Source organism: Tursiops truncatus, chromosome 14, assembly GCF_011762595.2.
Source record: "Tursiops truncatus isolate mTurTru1 chromosome 14, mTurTru1.mat.Y, whole genome shotgun sequence".
Lineage (NCBI taxonomy): Eukaryota > Metazoa > Chordata > Mammalia > Artiodactyla > Delphinidae > Tursiops > Tursiops truncatus.
In genome coordinates this window covers 73,621,551-73,642,581 of record NC_047047.1, presented here as the reverse complement: position 1 = coordinate 73,642,581, position 21,031 = coordinate 73,621,551, and the positions used below count along the sequence as shown (strand labels likewise).

The following is a 21,031-nucleotide window of genomic DNA, read 5'->3' as shown; positions in this document are numbered from 1 at the left end:
CTTTTTGCATGTTAGGATCTTCCTGAGCTGCAAATGATTTGTATTATAGACATTTTCTTTACTTATTTTTATTATTTTCAAAGACTTTATTTACTTATTTTGGCCACGTTGCATGGCTTGAGGGATCCTAGTTCCATGACCAGGGATCTAACTTGTGCCCCTGCAGTGGAAGGGCAGAGCCTTAACCACTGGACCATCAGGGAATTCCCTAAAGTACAGACATTTAAAACAATAATCTGCTCTAATAAAGATCTCGGTAAAATACAACCTCTGTTGCTGCGATTTTTAAAAATCTCACTATAAAAGTTTCATGAAAATATTCAAACAAAATGTAAATCTGATAATACAGTACTAAAACACTGCACTTGATATATTTAAATAATTGAACATTTATTCATAGTAAAACCCAAGTTAATCCCTTTGAAGTACTGTATAAATAAGCCATTTCAGGCAGAAGGAAATGGCTCCTGAGCAAATAATGCTTTTATCCCACACTTCATAAAGAAAAATGTTTTAATAGCAAAATAAGGATAACAAATAAGAAATCAGAAATGAAGTTATAACAACTTAGTAGAAGCATTTATTACAGACATAGAAGCGGCTGAAACAAACTAATCTTCTGAGGTAAAAGAAATAATAGAATCTTTTTGAGGGGCCTATTCCAGTCTTTTGGGATAAGATTCCATGCAGTACAGTAGTAGTTCATAGATCACTGCTTTGACACCCAAACTGTAAAACTGGGGGCGGGGGGGAGTCTATGTCAAGCACTTACCCAGTGTGCTTACTTTCTGCCAGGCACTGGGCTATGAATGTCTCTTCATTTTGCAAACATTTATAAGTTATCACGGACCGGCAAACAATTTAGTAGTTAATAAAATTAACACTTTTCCTAACAAAGGCCCTTATCACCATTCTAGAAACAGCTGTGACAGTATAGACACTGATTTCAAATATTTTTAGAGAAACTACTGGCTTGTGACCAAGAATTAAGTTAAAATGGACTAAATATAGGGGGAGGCAACAATTCAGGATATCCAGGATAGAACAGTTAAAAAAAAAAGAAAAGATTAAGTGGTACAAAAGTTGGAATAGCAATAAAAGTAGTGTTTTGCCCCTGGAGACTCTTTTACTATAGTAGAAATGGGAGAGCACAAAAACAAGGGCTAAGAGATCTTGAAGATCTGTAAAACATATTATCCAATACTGTTTCAAATTAGTTCCCTAATTCACAAAAGCTCTAAACCAAGGTCAAGCAACTCAGTATTTCTTATCAACCTACTCCTCCATCATTCCAACTCAGAAATGATTGGGTGGACATACAAATTCATCCCTCCATTATCCACCAGTTTATTAGTTCTTTCCTTCAAGAAGCACTTATGGCTTGCCCTTTTCCATCTCCAAAGAAATCAGTCAACATGATAGTATACTACCGCAAAATAATTATTAAAATTCCTGCTAGAATTTATACTATGAGGTGCATTTACACTTCAGATTTTTCTAATACAAATTGTTATGTAAGGGCTTCCCTGGTGGCGCAGTGGTTGAGAGTCCGCCTGCCGATGCAGGGGACACGGGTTCGTGCCCCGGTCCGGGAAGATCCCACGTGCCGCGGAGCGGCTAGGCCCGTGAGCCGTGGCCGCTGGGCCTGTGCGTCCGGAGCCTGTGCTCCGCAACGGGAGAGGCCACAGCAGTGAGAGGCCCACGTACCGCAAAAAAAAAAAAAAAAAAAAAAAATTGTTATGTAAAATCACCAAGTCAACCAAATTAATATAATCCTAAGAATTAAAAGAACTTGAAGGCTCTATGTCTACATTATAGTGTTCATATAACATCCAAACTGGGACACTTCTGAGAAAGGGAGTGCTATTAACAATTATGCCACGAAAACACGTATCTGGACAGTCTGGGCAAATTAGGATGTAAGGTGACTCTATTTACAATGGAAGTTCATAAAAGATAGGCAGGCATAGATGCTAATAACCAAGTGTGTAGAACAACAGCCACAAGAGAACTCCAGAATGGTGCTTTTCCAGACTTTAATCTTTTCCGTTGATGAAAGATATCAATACTTAATGTTTTCAAATCATACTACTTCCCCAAATCTTCTACATTCCCAATATCCCTTAATATCAGCAGCAAATATTATTAGATGTCATCACTCCCAATGGGAAGCAGTACTGTAAACAGTCAAGGCACTCAAGAGTTCCAACTGCTGTTCAAGCACTGTTACTTGGTATTGGGCCAGTTAAATAACTGTTCTGAGCCTCAGTTTCTTCATCTGTAAAGTAAGGATAATAATAAAGCTACTGTTATAGAGTTTTCTATGAGGCAATAATGAAATAATATAAGTAAACTACTTAGAACAGCATCTAGCACGTGGCAAACATACATATTACGTATCTTCACTACGAAAAGTATGAATCCTTTAAGATTCTAAAACATGAGTAACATGCTGGCCAGCAACATTTAATTGGCTGATTATTTTAAATGATTATAGGAGTATTCATTACAAAAATCTTGTCTATAGCTGTTTGCCTTCTTTTTAAATTTGAGTATCCTGGGGGGATCATGAAACTACACTACTTACATCAATAAAAAAGTTGCCTAATAAAGTCACATTTTGCATAAGGAAACAGAATCAGAAGCTAAATAAACTATCCAAGATTACATGTAAGATTACATATATAGCTAGTAAGTGGCAGCATTAGGAGCTGAAACCATAACTGTTTAATTCTAAAGCCCATTTTCTTTACACTTAACTACCACAGAAGATGGTTCTTTCCAATCATAGTCTAACTCATCAATATTTCTAAAAATATTCAGTTATTAGGCCACGACTAGCCATAATGAAAAAAATAAAACAGTTCAAGATGTTATCAGGATATTCAGACTATATAATGTGGGAATTCATTAGAGTGGATAAAGTTTATGATAGAATGTCTAATATAGGGATTTATAGACATTGGCGATAATCAGCTATTTAAAACAGCTGATTTCCATTCCAGTTATCCCTAACAGCTCAGATCAGAGCTAGAGCATTTGGGAGGTATATGTGATTCATACAAAAAGCTATTCTTATTACTACCTTCAAAGAAGTCAGTCTTTGTCACTAGTGATATAGCACTAGTGATAGATCTGAGAGAAATACATAGTACTAATGATAGATCTGAGAGAAAACAGAAGTCTCCTTACTCTTCTCTCCAGTACATTTTCCACTTCACCATACTACCTGGGATCTTAGTACATAAATTTTCTCTAATGTTTTCTTTAAATAGTACTGTGTCAGAAAAGAAAGGAGGGAGCTTTATCATACTAAGCTATGAAAATACTCCCCCAAAACACATTAACTCAGTGATTTAAAGTTAAATTCTGGGTTCCCTAAAGAATTTCAGGCAGGAGCCTCTTTTTCCATACACACACACACACAAAGTTCCTGTTTAATTTTTATATATAAAAATAAAGGTATGTGTCTCTGCAGTATAGTTTTAAAACACCACACTAATGAAGCTGAGTTCAACCGCCTATGGGTTAGCTTTGTTCTTTTTAAGCCATGTGACATAACACAAACTGTTAGGCCTTTTGACAAAAATGTGCTACGGAAAAAATTGGAAAGGATGAGTTTATGAATGGATGAATACAAATCTGTTCCTACTCTGGATGAACAACTAGAAGAAACCGCCCTTCTGATGATGAGTCAGTAAAAGCTATCATGATCTACATAACCCAGTACATTTGAAAATAACCCTGTATGTAATGCAGTGCTTTGTACATTATAGATTTACAGCAACTTAAGACATAATAAGTAAAGCTTTATCTTTAAAGAAAAAGTCAAGATAGGGCAATATATAAGAAAAGGATGTCGCATTAAAAAAAATAAACAAGCAATTTTAGAAAACTCAAGAGCCAGAAACTCAAGGCTGCTTTTAGGTTATTAAAATGAATGAATTCTGGGATAAAACAAAAAACCTCACCTGTCAGGAAAGGAGGAGAAGACTGGTGAGAGAGAGACAGGCAAAGAAGGAAATCCCAGAAGGTTCCCTGCTGCCTGCGAGATGAGGAAAGATAGAAAGGCTTGTGGGAGAGAGAACCCAGAGACAGAAACCTCAATAGGTTTCTTAGCTATCTCTTAGAGGTAACAGAATTAGTTGGTAAACTGTTAAGAAAAAAATTTAATTAGTGAGTAACAGCTTATTTAAAAATACATTTTTAATAGATGAAGGTCACAGAAGCACTGACCTGCTGCTACCTGCCAAAAAACCAGACAGCCTAACCCTAGCCATTTTTACTCTGCATATCTGACATTCCCATTAAGAAAAGCCTAGATTTAAGCTTGGATCATTTAACATGCTATTAAAACCAGCCTCTCTTCTCCAAAAACCTCAAATACCCCTCCCTCCACCCCCCAAATACCTAAACTCTCTCAACTACTGTTTCTGATCACGACATTTTTTTTTTAAACTGCCAACATGTCTTTGGGTTTATCAAATACTACTTAAAAAGGGAGGGGAAAAAAAGAGCCAATTTGTAAATACATACACAGTGTAGATCTGCAAAGTAAAGCGTCGTGGGGTCTAAACAGAATCAAGGTAAGGGTGTGACTTTATCTGGTCTTTAAGAAAATCAAGTTCAAGTTTGTCACAGACTAGGCTGAAGCACTGTTCAAACCTGCTTTTAAGATATGTTATTCTGCTTTCTAAAGACCAAAGAAAACAAGTAACAGGGAAAAAAAACAAAAGCCCTTTTCAACTGCTTCTCTTTATTCACCCATAGTGTAAATAATGCCTAAGCCGCCACTGCACCGCAGTGAAGCTACAAGGTTCTTTTTTAACTAAAAAATTATTCCCTCTCTCAAATTTTCTTAGGGCCCAGAGTTTTACCTTAAGCGCTGGACTAACAAGTTTACTTTGGCAATACTTATGCTTAAGCACCTTAACTCACCCTTAAATCAGTCCTCTGAAAATGACAAACTCTTTGGAAAACGCTGTTCTGAAGAAGGGGAGGGTTAGCTAGCTGCAGGGTGCCCTCTTGTGGCCCAGAAGAGTGACTGGACTCTTTTTCTGCATCTGAAGAGCACAGCATTGGATGGAGTGAGTCTCATGAAGGTCTACCAAAGTAAAATAATCTCCAGGAGCAAGCGGTTAATTACACATCTTAGGTCTGTTCACGGTTATTTTCTATTATCAAAGTCCACACTATGTTAGTACTACAGAACATGACAAAACAAAATGTGACCGCAAGGTTTTCATAATCAATTAAAGTTTTCTAAATATTCATTAGGTATATGGAAAACTAAGTAGTTTTGATGTCTTAAATTATGTAATGGTGAGGTTAAATGGGATGCCCCAATGAAAATTCACAGATTAACAGGACTGATAAAAGCCAAAATTTTAGAGTGCCCACTGTGCCCTAGTCATTCAAAGCTAACAATCTACAGAGGAGACTAATATAAAACAAATAAACTGTAACCAGTAATATAATAAAAGTATGTACAAAGATCCATGAGAAGTCAGATGAAGAATTAATTTTACTGCAGATATCAATGGGACAATAAAGAGTCTTTTTCAGTAGAGTCCTGCAGAGGATTAGAAGTTTATTAAGCAAACAATGAACAAGGAGAAATTTTTGTAAGAAAGAACAGTGAACAATTAAGTGTGGCTAAAGCAAACATAGCATACATATATAAAACAGCAGGACAAAGATCAAGGAAGGCTCTTTTCTGATCAAAGTAATTATGGTCCATTACCAAAATAGAAGACATTATCAGGTCAATCAAATCAACTAGACACAAATAACCTCACTAAAATTACCGCTAAAAGTTAAAAAAAAAAAGCTAAAAATCCCACAACCACAGATTTTAAAAGCCCACATCATTTGGAAGATATAACCACTATTTTCAAGGAGATTTATGGTTAAAAAACAAGTCTCAATGGCTTAAATAATCGAAGTGAGGTATACATTCTTAGTATTCATAAATATTTACCTCTCCCATTCCCCGAGATTCTAATGCAAGAGCTTGAAAATCATGATTCATTTCATCCACAGATCAAACCTGTTAAATAACAAAAAGAAACATTAGTAGAAAGAAAAATTTGAACAACAGACTGCATCAACTATTTTTATATTACACTGCTGCTATTACTGATGTTACAGCATGAGCTGAGATGGACAAGAATCCATTTCTCTATAAAGACAGGTTTTCCTAAATAGAGCACCACAGTAATCTACACTAAAATTTGTGGGAAACCTGGGGTCAACGGTTCCTGGATTATTCTGTGTGCCAAAAGAAACCCGTACTAGTTTCCTGCGCAAAAGAAAAGAAGTGAGCTCACGTACTAAAATACAGTTACCTTTTTTTTTTTTTTTTTTTGGCCATGCTGCGCCGCACGCGGGATCTTAGTTCCCGGACTAGGGATTGGATACCTGCTCCCTGCCGTGGAAGCGTGGAGTCTTAACCACTGGACCTCCAGGGAAATCCCCAGTTATCTTCTTTTAAAAAAAAATGTTGTAATTCCTATTACAAAATTATTACTTTGCACTACTTCTTTAAGATTTCTCAAAATTTCTCAGAATTTCATTATTTGTGGATCTTATAACAATGATAAAAAAATTTTTTAAAGTGGTGATCCAGTTCTACCTCAAAGCAACATATAATCTGCTGTGGGAGTAATTATAATATTCAGAGGTTTCCTTAAGAATAATTCCTTTCCCTACAATAATCAAAACAGCATGGAAATGGCACAAACACATACATCAATGGAACAGAAGAGAGCCCATAAATAAACCCATGCACTTACGGTCAATTAATCTATATAACAAAGGAGGCAAGAGTATACATGGAAAGAAGACAGTCTCTTCAGCAAGTGGTGCTGGGAAAACTGGACAGCTACATGTATTATAAAACAATGAGATTAGAACATTATCTCATGCCATATTAAAAAAAAAAAAGCTCAAAATGGATTAAAGACCTAAATGTAAGACTTGAAATCATAAAACTCTTGGAAGAGAACAGAGGTAGAACACTTCTGACATAAATCGCAGCAATATTTTTTGGATCTGTCTCCTAAGACAAAGTAAAAGCAAAAATAAACAAACGGGACCTAATTAAACTTAAAAGCTTTTGCATAGCAAAAGAAATCATCAATAAACTGAAAAGACAACCAACAGAATGGGAGAAAATAATTGCAAATGATATGACTAACAAGGGGTTAATATCCAAAATAAACAGCCAATACAACTCAATTAAAAAAAAAAAACCCACCCCCAGCCAAAAAAAACACACACCCCAATCAAAAAATGGGCAGAAGACCAGAATAGACATTTTTCCTGAGAAGAAATACAGATGTCTAACAGGCACATGAAAAGATGCTCAACATCACTAATTATTAGAAAAATGCAAATCAAAACAACAGAGATATCACCTCACAACTATCAGAATGGCTGTCATCAAAAAAATCTACAAATAACACAGGACTTCCATGGTGGTGCAGTGGTTGGGAATCTGCCTGCCAATGCAGGAGACAAGGGTTCGATCCCTGGTCTGGGAAGATCCCAAATGCCGCGGAGCAATTAAGCCCGTGCGCCACAGCTCCTTAGACTGTGCTCTAGAGTCTGCGAGCCATAACTACCGAAGCCCGCGTGCCTAGAGCCTGTGCTCCGCAACAAGAGAAGCCACCGCAATGAGAAGCCTGCCAACGCAACAAAGAGTAGCTCCCGCTTGATGCAACTAGAGAAAGCCAGCGCGCAGCAACGAAGACCCAACGTCGCAATCAATTAATAAAAACAAGGGCCAGAAATTCCCCTAAACTTGATGAAAGCAAAATCTACGGATTCAAGATGCTCAGTGAGGGGCTTCCCTGGTGGCGCAGTGGTTGAGAGTCCGCCTGCCGATGCAGGGGACACGGGTTCGTGCCCCGGTCCGGGAAGATCCCACATGCCACGGAGCGGCTAGGCCCATGAGCCATGGCCGCTGAGCCTGCGCGTCCGGAGCCTGTGCTCTGCAACGGGAGAGGCCGGAACAGTGAGAGGCCCGCGTACCGCAAAAAAAAGATGCTCAGCAAACCCCAGGCAAGATAAACAGGAAAAACAAAAACGAGACCCCACATCTACGCACATCATAATAAAAGTGCTGAAAATCAAAGAGAAAATCCTGAGAGCAGCGAGAGGAAAAACATTACAAAAAGGGGAAAAATGATGAGTGACCACTGACTTCGCACTAGAAACAATGGGGACCAGAATAAAAAGGACAGACTTTAGAGGGCTGAAAGAAGAAAAACGCTAACCTAGAATTTTTATCTGATGGAAATCTCCTTCAAGAATAAAGGCTAAAAGACATTTTTAGATAAAAGGAAAATAAAATTTGTTAAACAGACTTCCACCTCAGAAAATCCCTTAAAAAAATTCTTAGGCTAAAGGAAAAGGGTACCAGATGGAAACTCAAATCAGGAAGGAATTAAGAGCACCAGAAATGCTAAGTATGTGCATAAGTACAAAGGACTAGTTTTTCCTCTCAATTTCTTCAAAACACATAAGCCCATGTAAAGCAAAAATTTTATTATGAGTTTGATAACATATGTAGATGAACCAATTTACATGTACAACCAATACCTACTATAAAAAATATCTCTAGCCATACCATCATGACACCTAGTGATTTAAAACAAAACTCAGTTTGAGATCAAAATACTCGTTTATCACACAACATTATACAGTTGGCCCTCTATATCCATGAGTTCCACATTGGCAGGTTTCATCAATCAGGGATCAAAAGTATTAAAAAAAAAAATTCCAGAAAGTTCCAAAAAGCAGGGAATTAAATTCCCTGAGGGCTGGTAATTATTTATCAATACATAGCACTGACATTGTATTTACAACTATTTACAAAGCATTTACATTGTATTAGGTATTATAAGTAATCTAGAAATGATTTAAAGTATACCCTAGTATGCACACAGGTTATATGCAAATGCTACACCATTTTATACAAGGAACGTGAACATCCTCAGATTTTGGTATTGGGCTGGGGAGGCACCTGGAACCAATACCCTGCAGATACTGAGGAACAACTGCACATCCTTAAATACATATATAGTTTGGAGGGGCCCCCAATTATCTGATTAAGTAAAGGAATCTTAGTCCAAATCTGTCCTACACTTCTCAGTCACGCAATCAAAGTTCTACATCTCACGACACAATTCATTCTAATGTCTAGTATGGTCTGCTCAAACCATCTTTGATTTCCCTTGTTTCTTTAAAATTTCCTAAATTTGGGCAGCGTCCATTTTATTTTTCTGTTTAAATAATTCCTAGGGTCTCCATATTGCCCTAGACTCGATGTCCTTTATATTCTTTTTCTTAAGATGATTTACATTTGTGATTTCACTTTCTTTAAACCTTACATTTTATAGACCTTGTATTTTCTAGATTTCCCATCCCATTACAGCCTCAACTTCTTCCAAGCATCAACTGCTTCCCAAACCTAATGGCCAATCCTTTGAAAGCTTTGAGATACTGCTGACATGTTATCAGGAATCATGTATTGATACTTTCAATCACCTAAAGAGGTGTTCTAATTTCTTAAGAATGCTTCAAATTTAAATCCTACCAACTTGACAATGCAGCCATATAATTTTGAGTTCATAATTCAATTTATGAACACACACTAAATGATATTAAGCCCTGAAATCTGGGCTCAACATACAAAGATCACATCAATTACAGTCATTAAAAAAAAAATCTCCCATGTGACATCTTATTTACCTGTATCCTCTGAGGACAGACTGTCCTTATTAAGAATTATTCCACTAGGGCCAAAAACATAAGATTCTTATTATTTAGGATGGAAATAGTTCTAAAATGGATTCATTATTCTGCAATCCTGAAGAAAGAATGGACAAATTTTATATCTAAGATAATGTGGTAGAGTACAAAGAGTATGTGATTTTAATTCAGAATATGAGAGTTCGAGTTTTAACTTTTGCCCGTTGTCCAACCTCTAAATCTTACTTATCTGTTGTGAAGATCAAACTAGATAATGTATCCAAAAGTGTTTTGTGAGCAATTAATAAAAAGTGCTAAACAAATAACTAGTTACTATTAAGATCATTACATCCTACTCGAGAAAGAACTGATACTTCCTGAGACTCTTGGGGTGCTCAATGTTTTGTGTTTCTTGTATGCTTCTGTTAGTATTTCAGCCTCCTGCCTTGTCAGGTTAAATATCACTTGACTTGAACATACAGTATCCCTTCTGACCTTTCTAATTAGGTTGCTTTTAATTTGTAGTAATCTGTAGCCTCAGATGAGTGTGGTAGACTTGTAAGAGTAAATAAGCTCTAAGAAGGAAACTACCTCCAACAAACACAAAAACACATTCTAAAGTTACAATCCTTTCTTAGGAAAGCAATTTGGCATCATATATACAGGTTCGTACATCTTGAGCCCATCTCCCTAACTTTGAAAATCAATCCTAAAAAGAAAACCTAAATACAAAAAAGTTTTATGTACAAAGATGTTTGTAGCAGTGTTGCTTGCAGATCCTGAAATTATAAGCTGCATAACTGCCTCACAATATTTAAGTGATATAACACATCTATAAAGTATAGTGTAGCTATTAAAAATATCATAATTTTTAGTTTATTACAATAAATCTGTATAATCTATGAATGAAAGAAAGGAGATTTTTATTAGGAAAAAAGGAGTAGACTTAAGAAATCTTCTCAGGCAGTGTCTTATTTAGTTAAACATGCACTTACCATGTGATCAAGCTATGTGCATCCAAGGCATTTACCTAAGAGAAATGAAGACTATGCCCACATAAAGTCCTGTACCTATTTAGAGCATCTTTATAATGGAAATGACAGAAACGCCTCTACACAGATGACTGGATAAACACACTGTTATGCCATACGATGGTGTACTGCTCATTGATAAAAAGGAGCGAACAGTGCCACAACAGGGATGAATCTTCAAATGTGGAATAAAAACCTTCACACAAAAGAATGCGTATTGTGTGATTCCAAAATGAATCAGTAGTATCAAAAAGCAAATCAGTGGTTGCTTGGGGTTGGGAAGCACAGAGGATTACCTGAAAAGAAGTACTTCTGTATATTAATTCTGGGGTTGTTACATTAGTGTATAGATTGATTGGTATTGGTGAACCATATACTTTTTAGTGTATGTAAATTAGACCTCGATAAAGTTGATGTTTTAAAAGATGACTGTACAACATGAACTGAAATTATGATAAAACTAAAGAGAGCAAAACAATATGGTATTGGTACAAAGAGAGACAAAGAGAGGGACAGAACAATAAATTCGAGAAACTGAAAAAAAAAAAAAGAAATCTTCTCAGGAATAAAAGCATCAGAGCTTTACCAAAGCCTCTTCTTTGCTTACTTCTACATTTTCATCCGTGGTCCAAACAGATAAGGTAATAAGGTAAAGAAACTCTGGATAAATGCGAGAGGTATCTTAGCTATATGGATCCACATACTTTTGTGGTGAATCATGCCCTAGTGCAGGGGTCAACAAACTTATTCTGTAAAGAGCCAGACAGTATACATTTTAGACTTTACAGGCCATATGGTCCCTCAACTTCTCAACTGTGCATCTGTAGCACAAAAGCAGCCATAGACAATAAGAAAATGAGTGAGCACGAATGTGTCCTAATAAAACTTTATTTATGAACAGTGAAGTCTGAATTCCATATTTTTTCATGTGTCACAAAATATTATTTTTCTTTTGATTTTTTCCCCCAACCATTAAAAATTCTAAAAGTCAATTCTAGAGAGCAGTTCAAACAAAAACAGTTGGTGGGCCAGATCTGGCCTGTAGGCCAAAGTTTGCTGACCTCTGCTCTCGTGCATTTACTCTCGACTGTTCCACAAAAAATCAAATGCAGATAATTCACTCTCAAACTCGAGCAGACCCAAAGTTAAGCATCAGGGCTTTGCTTTCAACCTTTTCATTTATACTCTCACCATGTACATTTTTTATTTTAATAATGAACGGGAATTTCATATTACGTTTAATGGAGGTTATTTTATTATTTTCTTTCAATGACCAGGGTGGGTTATGGGGAAAAGACTTTAAAAACAAGATAGGGGCTTCCCTCGTGGCGCAGTGGTTGAGAGTCCGCCTGCCGATGCAGGGGACACGGGTTCGTGCCCCGGTCCGGGAAGATCCCACATCCCACGGAGCGGCTAGACCCATCAGCCATGGCCGCTGAGCCTGCGCATCCGGAGCCTGTGCTCCGCAACGGGAGAGGCCGCAACAGTGAGAGGCCCGCGTATCACACACACACAAAAAAAGACAAAACAAAACTCACAAAGCAAGACTCAAGCTCAGCTTTTCAGTTTAAGGTGTTATTTATTTCAACTATGAGAACGCAAATGGAGGAGAAAGTAGGCAAAACAATGAGATACAAAGAAAATAAACACTTTCGATTCTTCTGCAATGACCTTCATATTAACCATAATGAAACTGCAGGGGTGGGGGTCACACATATGCCACTAAGGACTCTTAAAATTTCTGCGCTGGTGTCACCTGATGGCAAGGGAAAAGAATCTGGACATAATTTAACAACTCTCCCCTGCGTGGTTAGACCTAAGGAAGAAAGAGAACAATCTCTTCTTTCAACAAGCAATGGAGTATCTAGCTATCAGTTATATAATACTGACCTGACTAGTTCCCTTGAAGAAAATGTATCCCAGAATTACAGTACACACTATACTGCTTGGGGGTGTAAAGTCTGTCTTCATTGTTTTTTTTTTTTTTTTTGTCTGCATTATTAAGCCATGAAGTTTTCCAATATTATTTCCTTAAACAATTAGAATTTGCTAATATAGAAAATACATAATAGAAACTTTTCTATGGACAAGACCATGTGTAATCTTGAGGTAAATTTAAATTAAAAAGTTAATAGTTTTGGGGGCTTCCCTGGTGGCGCAGTGGTTGAGAGTCCGCCTGCTGATGCAGGGGACATGGGTTCGTGCACCAGTCCGGGAATATCCCACATGCCGCGGAGCGGCTGGGCCCGTGAGCCATGGCCGCTGAGCCTGCGCGTCCGCAACGGGAGAGGCCACAACAGTGAGAGGCCCGCGTACCGCAAACAAACAAACAAACAAACAAAAGTTAATAGTTTTTGAGGTTATGATGTTTCTTAGCAAAAGAGTGTCTTATTAAGTTCTAAAATTTAACAGTATTAGTTAATTTTTCTGTAGACAACATTACTAATTATGTGAGAAAAACAGATCAAGTACTTCAAATAACAACTTGGTTAAGTTTTGTGGGTTTTCATATTTACTAATGCGTAAGCCAAAAGGTTTACAAATAGTTGGTGTAATGAACCAAGAATATGCATTACTTTCTTAGGTAACATCTGATCCAATTCCTTACCATATGCCTACCATAAAAAATAGGTTGGGGGGCAAAAACCATTTAAAGCTACAATAAATGGTATTAAAGCACCAGCATATAACACCAATTACATTTTTATAGTTTTATAATTAGTTCTATTTTAAAGCCATAGTAGTAATTAAACTCTGGAGTTAAAGGGGCTAGGAACTGTGTCTTAGCCACCAAAATGCTCAATATATACTGAATGAAAAAAATCGTTCTATATTTTATGAAATGTAAATTCAGATCATGAAATCATCTAATATCTGGATAGTGACTGTTTATAAATGCCTTCATATATATGAATACACAATGCTCATTTTATAGAGACATAAACAAGACTTTTCCTCAGACTTTTTGTACAACTGAAGACATTTACCAAACATAAAATGAGTGCAACTTCCCATTGGCGCTACTTCTCCAAACTGGTCCTCTAATACCTAGAGGCTGCTGCTACCTCATGCATTCATTACAAAAACAACAAAATTACATGAAAACTGGGACTTCCCTGGTGGTCCACTGGGTAAGACTCCATGCTCCCAATGCAGGGGGCCTGGGTTCAATCCTTGGTCCAGGAACTAGATCCCTCAAGCGTGCCACAACTGAAGAGTCTGCATGCTGCAACTAAGAAGCCTGTATGTCCCAGCTAAAAGATCCCACATGCAGCAACAAAGACCTGGCGCACCCTAATAAATAAATATTTTTTTAAAAATTACATGAAAACTTAATTGATTCACATAAGTCAATACACACAAAGAGTAACTTAAGCTGCTTATAAAATATTCTTAGTAGTCATACTCTTTGGACTGTTTTTAGTGAACATAATCATTGAGCATTAGTGGTATCCATTGAAAACAGGTACTAAAGTCCTTAAGAATACCTTAGTCTCTTCAGCATAGTAAATCACTTATGCAAATTTTCCAACAAAATTCATTTGTTTAGCAATACCTTTTCTTATCCATATGACAAAGGTAAACGTAAATCCAGGTGTAAGTATTTCTGGCAGACCATTAGCCTTCACAGACTTAATATTAGAAGTCTCTAGGAACCACCATCAACACCTAGTAATCTGTTATTTATCTGGGGGTACAAATTGAATCACACACTTTTCTAGTGGTGCTGGACAAGTCACTCAGGTGGTAACTAAGCCAGGAACCATAAATATTTTTTTGATATTTGCTACTCATTTGTCCACGTACTTCATGGGGGAATTACATACTTGTTTTACCAGCATTAAGAACAGTACTGTATAACTGACTTGACTATATTAAGGAAAAGTCAAATTTTACATTTTGAATAAAACTTGGCAAAAAAAATGTGTTATCAATATACAGACTCCCAGAAACCAGAAATCTTCAAAGACTCTAGCTCAAATCTTCTAACTAAGATTAGAAATTAAGATTGTTTCAGCACCGGCATTAAGACATTAAATAAAAGTTAACCAAATAGTTATGTGCAAGAATACTTTAGCTCTTTGAGATCAATCTCAGATATCATATTTCTCAAGGAGATTAAATAGGGTAAATATATACTTACTTAATGCAAATATAAGACAAGGTTTTTTTTTCCCCTTAGAATTCTCTCAAAGGCGAATCACCATATATTTGAGTCCTTACAAAGTCTCTTGTATTACAAGGCATTCTCTCAATTGGTTTAGTTTAAGAAATAAAATACTGCTTATGGAAATTCTTTTTTTTCTTTGAGAACAAAATACTGTTTAGAGAAGATCTACACACTAAAACAACCTCAATCAATGCTAGTTTTTCATGCTTTTACATATCACCTGAGAGAAGTAGGTCAAATAACTTAGATGGAAATGAAGATAATTATTAGATAATGCAAAGTGGCTCTAATGCGTCCAAGATACATGTGAAATGTCCAAGATATATCATGAAGTGAGTCCCCCAAAAGCAGTATTTCTAAATTAATGTTCTTATATGTAATTTAATATGCCATCACCCTAAAAGTGGAACAAGCAGACATTATATGCCTCATGATATAATGTAATACAAAACAGTACCACCAATGAAGAATTACTGCCTAAAAAAACCCCCCAGTAAACATCAATCTAATAATAAAGCTGCTAGATCTAAATACTGATTTATCAGAAATATGAGAGAGAGAGAGAGCAAAGTCAATAGATAACACAAGGAAGCAATCGCCCAATCTAGAATACGGAAAAAAGAAAAAATTCACCTCATTTCACTATCAATGAAATTTTTAAAAGAGGAGGAGAGGGAGAACTATTATATACACTAAAAGACTTAAAAGTCAAATACATTGTATAAACCTTGCTTGACTCCTGATTCTAACAAACCAACTATAAAAAAACTTTTTAGAAAATCAGGGAATTCTAGATATAGAATGGGTATTAGATGATATTAAGGAATTTTGTTAGCTGTGATAATAGCAAGAAGATTGCATTTTTTAATAAGTTCTCATCAGTAAGAGAATTTATGCTTAAACTGGCTACTGTCTGGGATTTGCTTTGAAATATTCAAAAAAGTAAAATATGGGTATAAAGATTTCACACACTGTTGAATATGGATGATAGATCTCCAAGGGTGTACTGTACTATTCTACTTGTGCTTGAAAATTTCCATAAGTTTAACAAAATAACAATATGACAAGCAGCCATGTGAAGCAGGTGGTATTTAAGCTGGGCCCCGAAGGATAGGTACAATTTGGACACCCCCTCCACCACACACACACACACGCGCACACACACACACACTTTTAAACAAAACATTTATAAACTGCAACTTATAAAGTGGGTTACTCTCCAGAAAGTTAACTGACTTATGGTCCAAGCTGTTGTTTAAACCTAACATCACTTATTATTTCAACCATATTTTTGACAAGTAGTATATGAAATTTAAAAAAACAAAACAAAACATTTCCAAATGAGCATAAACCTCCTTGCACTAATTTCTATCAGACACCATCCCCCAAAGAGAACAAGAGAATGTACTGAGCACTTGATTTTATGCCAGAGACGATACTAGGAACATTATATTTAATTCTCATTACAATTCAGCAAAGTAGGTATTGTATACCTACTTTACAAATAAGGAAATTGTGGTCAATTTCCCTACCGTAATAGACAAAGCTACTAAAATGGCAGAGGATTCAACACCATCAAGACTTCAAAAGCTCCATGCTCTTTTCTATACCAACCAAGCATAAACCATCACTCTGTTCCCCAACCTTCCTTTTGCTAAACTATTCCAGTCCCCTGGACAGCTCTTTGCCATTTATCTCTTCATGTGCAGATCCGACAAATCCCTTAAAGTTTGGCTCAAATGCCACTTTCTCCATTAAAACCTCCTCCAAGTCATCTTTTTCTCAATTCTCATGGCATTTAATTTATATTTTTCAATGTATTAATATCATCTTATCCATCAGACTTTAAAACTTCTCTCAATCAGAATTATGATAGAAAAAACATGAACCACAATTTTGCACTTTCTGGTTATGCCAGTGTTCTGTGAAATGTTAACAGTCATGAGGAAGGAGACCAAAAGAAGGATACTAAATACTGTAATAGGGAGAGAGGGAAAATGATAATATTATCAACTATACACCCATTAAAAAGCATGAAATGGATACATTTACGCATACATGGAAAAAATTCTAGGATACTAAGTGAAAAGGCAAGGTGAAAACAGTGTTTCTATCATTCCACTTTTGTAAAACAGAAAACAATCAGAAAGAGTGACACAACCATTAACAGTGGTCACATCAGGAAAAGGGTATGCATGATTTTTATTTTACATTTTATAGTTCTATACTCTGAATATTTGCCATTTGTTACTTATATTTTTAAAATATTTAAAATATATACACGTTAAAAATCACTATAAACAAGTTAACTTGGAAATCAGTAGTCTTATATGGTAGAACTCAAATATACATACACCTATACATAAGAGAGGTTATCATGACTTATCAACAAACATAACAGAAAAACATCTTTTCAATAAATTAAGCATCACTTAAAAATATTCTCTGGAATTCCCTGGCGGTCCAGTGGTTAGGACTCAGTGCTCTCACTGCCATGGGCCCAGGTTCAATCCCACCCCTTATCTGTAAACTTTTAAGGGTTTTTAAGATGATATAAAGGAATTTACACATATACCCAATACCTACTATAGTAACTATCTCTAGCCACACCTTCATGAGACTTTGAGTTTAAAAAAAATCAAAATCCAATTTGTAGATCTAAATATTCTATCATCACCTTATTTAAAGGAATTACACTGTGGTCAGCACTTAGTTTTTTAAATCTAAGTTAGTTCTACCTTACTCTTTGATATATTTCTGCAAAGTGTTTAAAAAAAACAATGGAGCCAACCAAATCATACATTTAAACACAATATATTTGACAGTATGCTATAACAAACATGATTTACGTATTTCTAGCTTTCAAAGTATTTCATAGTATTGTTCTTTGTAAGTATTCTTTGACAAAAAGTTAGGAAAGAAGAGGTGAGCTGGTTTAAAAACAATTTACCATCACTCCCTACCACTCAAGACTATCACTGACCCGAATTCAGAAAATCCCAATGGAAGCCAAAATACTCCAGTTTCACACAGCAATGTGAATACATAAAATTAATCACTAGAGGAAGCTAACTCCAAGTCTGGTGCCCTGAAGGTTAATTATCCGGGGTAAAATACACCACATTAAAATCTGAGATGGATCAAAGATGTGCCCTTCTCAGTACACATAGTGAGGATCTGTAAATTGATCCTCAGGAAACTAAACGTGCTAACATTTTGGAAACACTTCATGTACTCCTCAGGGATATTAGCACCTCAATTTTAAGGTCACTGGTTCTCAAATCCTCACAGTACATCAGAATCTAGACAGAAGGTTTGAAAACTACTAACACTAAGATCCCACCTATCTAAGACTTATTTGAATTAGTCTGGGCAGGGAGAAAGGCACAGATTTTTATTAGCATTTTTAAGCTCTCCAGGCAATGCTTCCCTGTGCAGATAGGATTGAAAGCCTTACATACACCATACCACCTACAGCTAAGGGATATATTCACAAGCACCCTAATGGTTTTCCAATTAAAAAATTTTGTGTCATTCATCATGGTGTAACAGAAACAGAAACCAGAACCAAAAGATCTAGAATATGGTACCATGTTTGCCTCTAACTAGCTGAATGAACTCAGACCACTTGAACTCTCTGGTTCTGTTTCCCCATTTACAGATGAGAATAACAATGCTTCCTCATAAGGTTATTGTGCAGACTAAAATAGATAATATGTGAAATTGTAATATAAGTCCTTTCTAGAATATTAACTCATCATAATGAGTGAACATATTTTTTTCTGTTTAAGACTCAATATATAATCCTTTGACACAGTAATTTCTCTTCTGGTAATTTAACTTACATAAACAATAACATAAAAAGATGAACTGAATAATGGTATTTGCTGCAGCACTGCCTGCAGTGGTTCAAAAACAGAAAATGAACAACCTAAACTCGACAAAAATGCGTTAGCAAAATAAAAAGCCATACACTAAGTATTACAAGTTATTAAAGTTATATGTACTAATATAATAAAATATCCATGATATTAAATAAAAACACCAAGTTGCCTAAGGTGTGTAACCTGATCCCAGTTTTGTTTAACAAAAGAGGGGCAATGTATATATTTGTGTGGAGTATGAAAAAAATAAACATCTAACTTTGGTAGGAGAGGGGGTAGGTGTTGGTTTTATCTTTTTATATTTCTGTGTTGTAAGGCTTGTTGACATTAGCAAATGAAAGTTTTTTTAAAAAAGGTCCTATATTAATACAGTTTAAACACATTATAATTTAGAAGCTTTATCACAGTCAATAGAGTACAAGCAATCTTGTGCTATTTTCAGTTCAGTTTAGTACTAGGCTGAATGCCCAACAACAGAAGACTTGTCTAGAATGGCTACCTAGTAATTTTCAATTGTTACACAGTATCAATAGAATCAGTATGGCACCAAGGAGAAATAACTGAAGAAATGTTAATTAGGTTGTAACAGAGGACTAAAGGAAATCATTTGAGTTCATGGTCTGAGACAACTGGAAAAAATAAAAACCACTTTAAGCAGCAGACTTTAGTGCAGTTTTTAAAAGATTTTTTCTTCCGACAAAAATTTTCCAAAGTGTGTTCCTTAATCACCAATGCACAGTGTTCTTTAAAATAAGAGGTTTCTCGTCCAACACATTTAAGATATGCTGCTCCCCAGCACCCACTTGTTCTTTTGCAAGCTGAGTACATGGTCATTCTGGAATTCATTCTCTGTGATAACAGCATAGTAAAGGCTCTGAGAAGTCCCACAATTAAAACTGTTTAACTGGGAATTTCCTGGCAGTCCGGTGGTTATGACTCTGCGCTTACACTGCTGAAGGCCTGGGTTCCATCCCTGGTTGAGGAACTAAGATCCTACAAGCAGCACAGTGCGACATGCATGCATAAATAAATAAATCTGCTTAACTTTAACCCAGTATTATTGTAACTTTCTGTAAGCATGTTAACACAAAGCTGATTATTTTGAGAAGCAGCTATTTCTAGTCATTTCCAAGAAAAAAATGAACAAGTTATCTATTTCAACTTTCTTGAACTTTTGTCTAGGAAAAGTCATAACCTATGACGGTTAAAAGGTTTTAAAATGTTTAGTTCATGACAGGCATAATAAATAGTCTAAGAAAAATATTAGCTGTACAAATCTTTGAATTAAACAAATATGAGGAAATTTTTTAGGTGATGAATATGAATTGTGATTTTTTAAAAAGTTCCTCAAATATTCAAGAACAAGCCTTGAATTGGTGATCTGTTTCCCAATAACTTTAAAGTGATATGACCAAACCAATTTCCTAAAGACATAAAAGTTTAAAAAAAAAAAATTCTAAGTTGTTGCTTAGAAAACAACCAAAAACCAAACACCTAGACTGCAGTGTCTGAAAAGAGAAAACAAATCTATGTCAGTTTCAGGGAGTACTAAGTTATATGCCATAAAAAGTGTCTGTGGTAGAAATAGTCTTGAGTATAATCTAAATGAAATTTACTCTATATTCATTTAAATAAAAATTTTTGGAAGGAGGCACACCAAGTAACTCATAGGAAATGTACACAATAAAACAAAAACTAATCTTAGGAAAATAACTAAGCAAATACTAAATAACAAAAACAGTAAGAACTTTAACTTCTGAAAGACACGAAGATGGGGGGGTGACACAGCACATTACAAAAAATTTTCATTATCCAATTCCTTGGAGACATCCTTATTTCTAACACTAAGCTTTAAAAGAAATCTCTTATATGGGGTATTATAGAGAACACAGAGTTGTAATAGAAAATATGCTCAACAACTCTCTTCGCAGATGCAAGGTTTCAGAATCTCATTTTTTTAGAGTCAATCCCTGAAGGAAAGTCATGTGTCTAACTCCTCTAACACAATCCAGGGAAAGCGATTCACAGTAATTATGTTAAGGGTTGCTGGAAAATATAGTCTGAATCTTCCCAAGATGTAATCTTGGATCTCCAAAGTCTTCTTCAGAATTATTCAAATTAAAAAAGGCCCTGGATTTCCCTGGTGGCGCAGTGGTTAAGAATCCGCCTACCAATGCAGGGGACACGTG

The 21,031-nt window shown here is 35.8% G+C and overlaps 1 protein-coding gene across 11 annotated transcripts in view; it reads right to left on the bottom strand.

Moving 5' to 3' along the window:
* Positions 1–21,031, bottom strand: part of PUM2 (pumilio RNA binding family member 2) — a 92,271-nt gene that overhangs the window by 65,237 nt on the left and 6,003 nt on the right. For 8 of the 11 annotated variants that reach the window (XM_033837969.2, XM_033837970.2, XM_019943212.3 and 5 more), the window contains exon 2: positions 5,981–6,049. In XM_033837969.2, coding sequence (XP_033693860.1) covers positions 5,981–6,031 — 51 coding nt within the window. In that variant the 5' untranslated portion in view covers positions 6,032–6,049. Of the gene's footprint in view, positions 1–4,938; positions 5,064–5,980; positions 6,050–21,031 lie in introns of those variants that run through there. The other 3 variants (XM_033837971.2, XM_033837972.2, XM_033837974.2) reach the window with 3 other exon arrangements.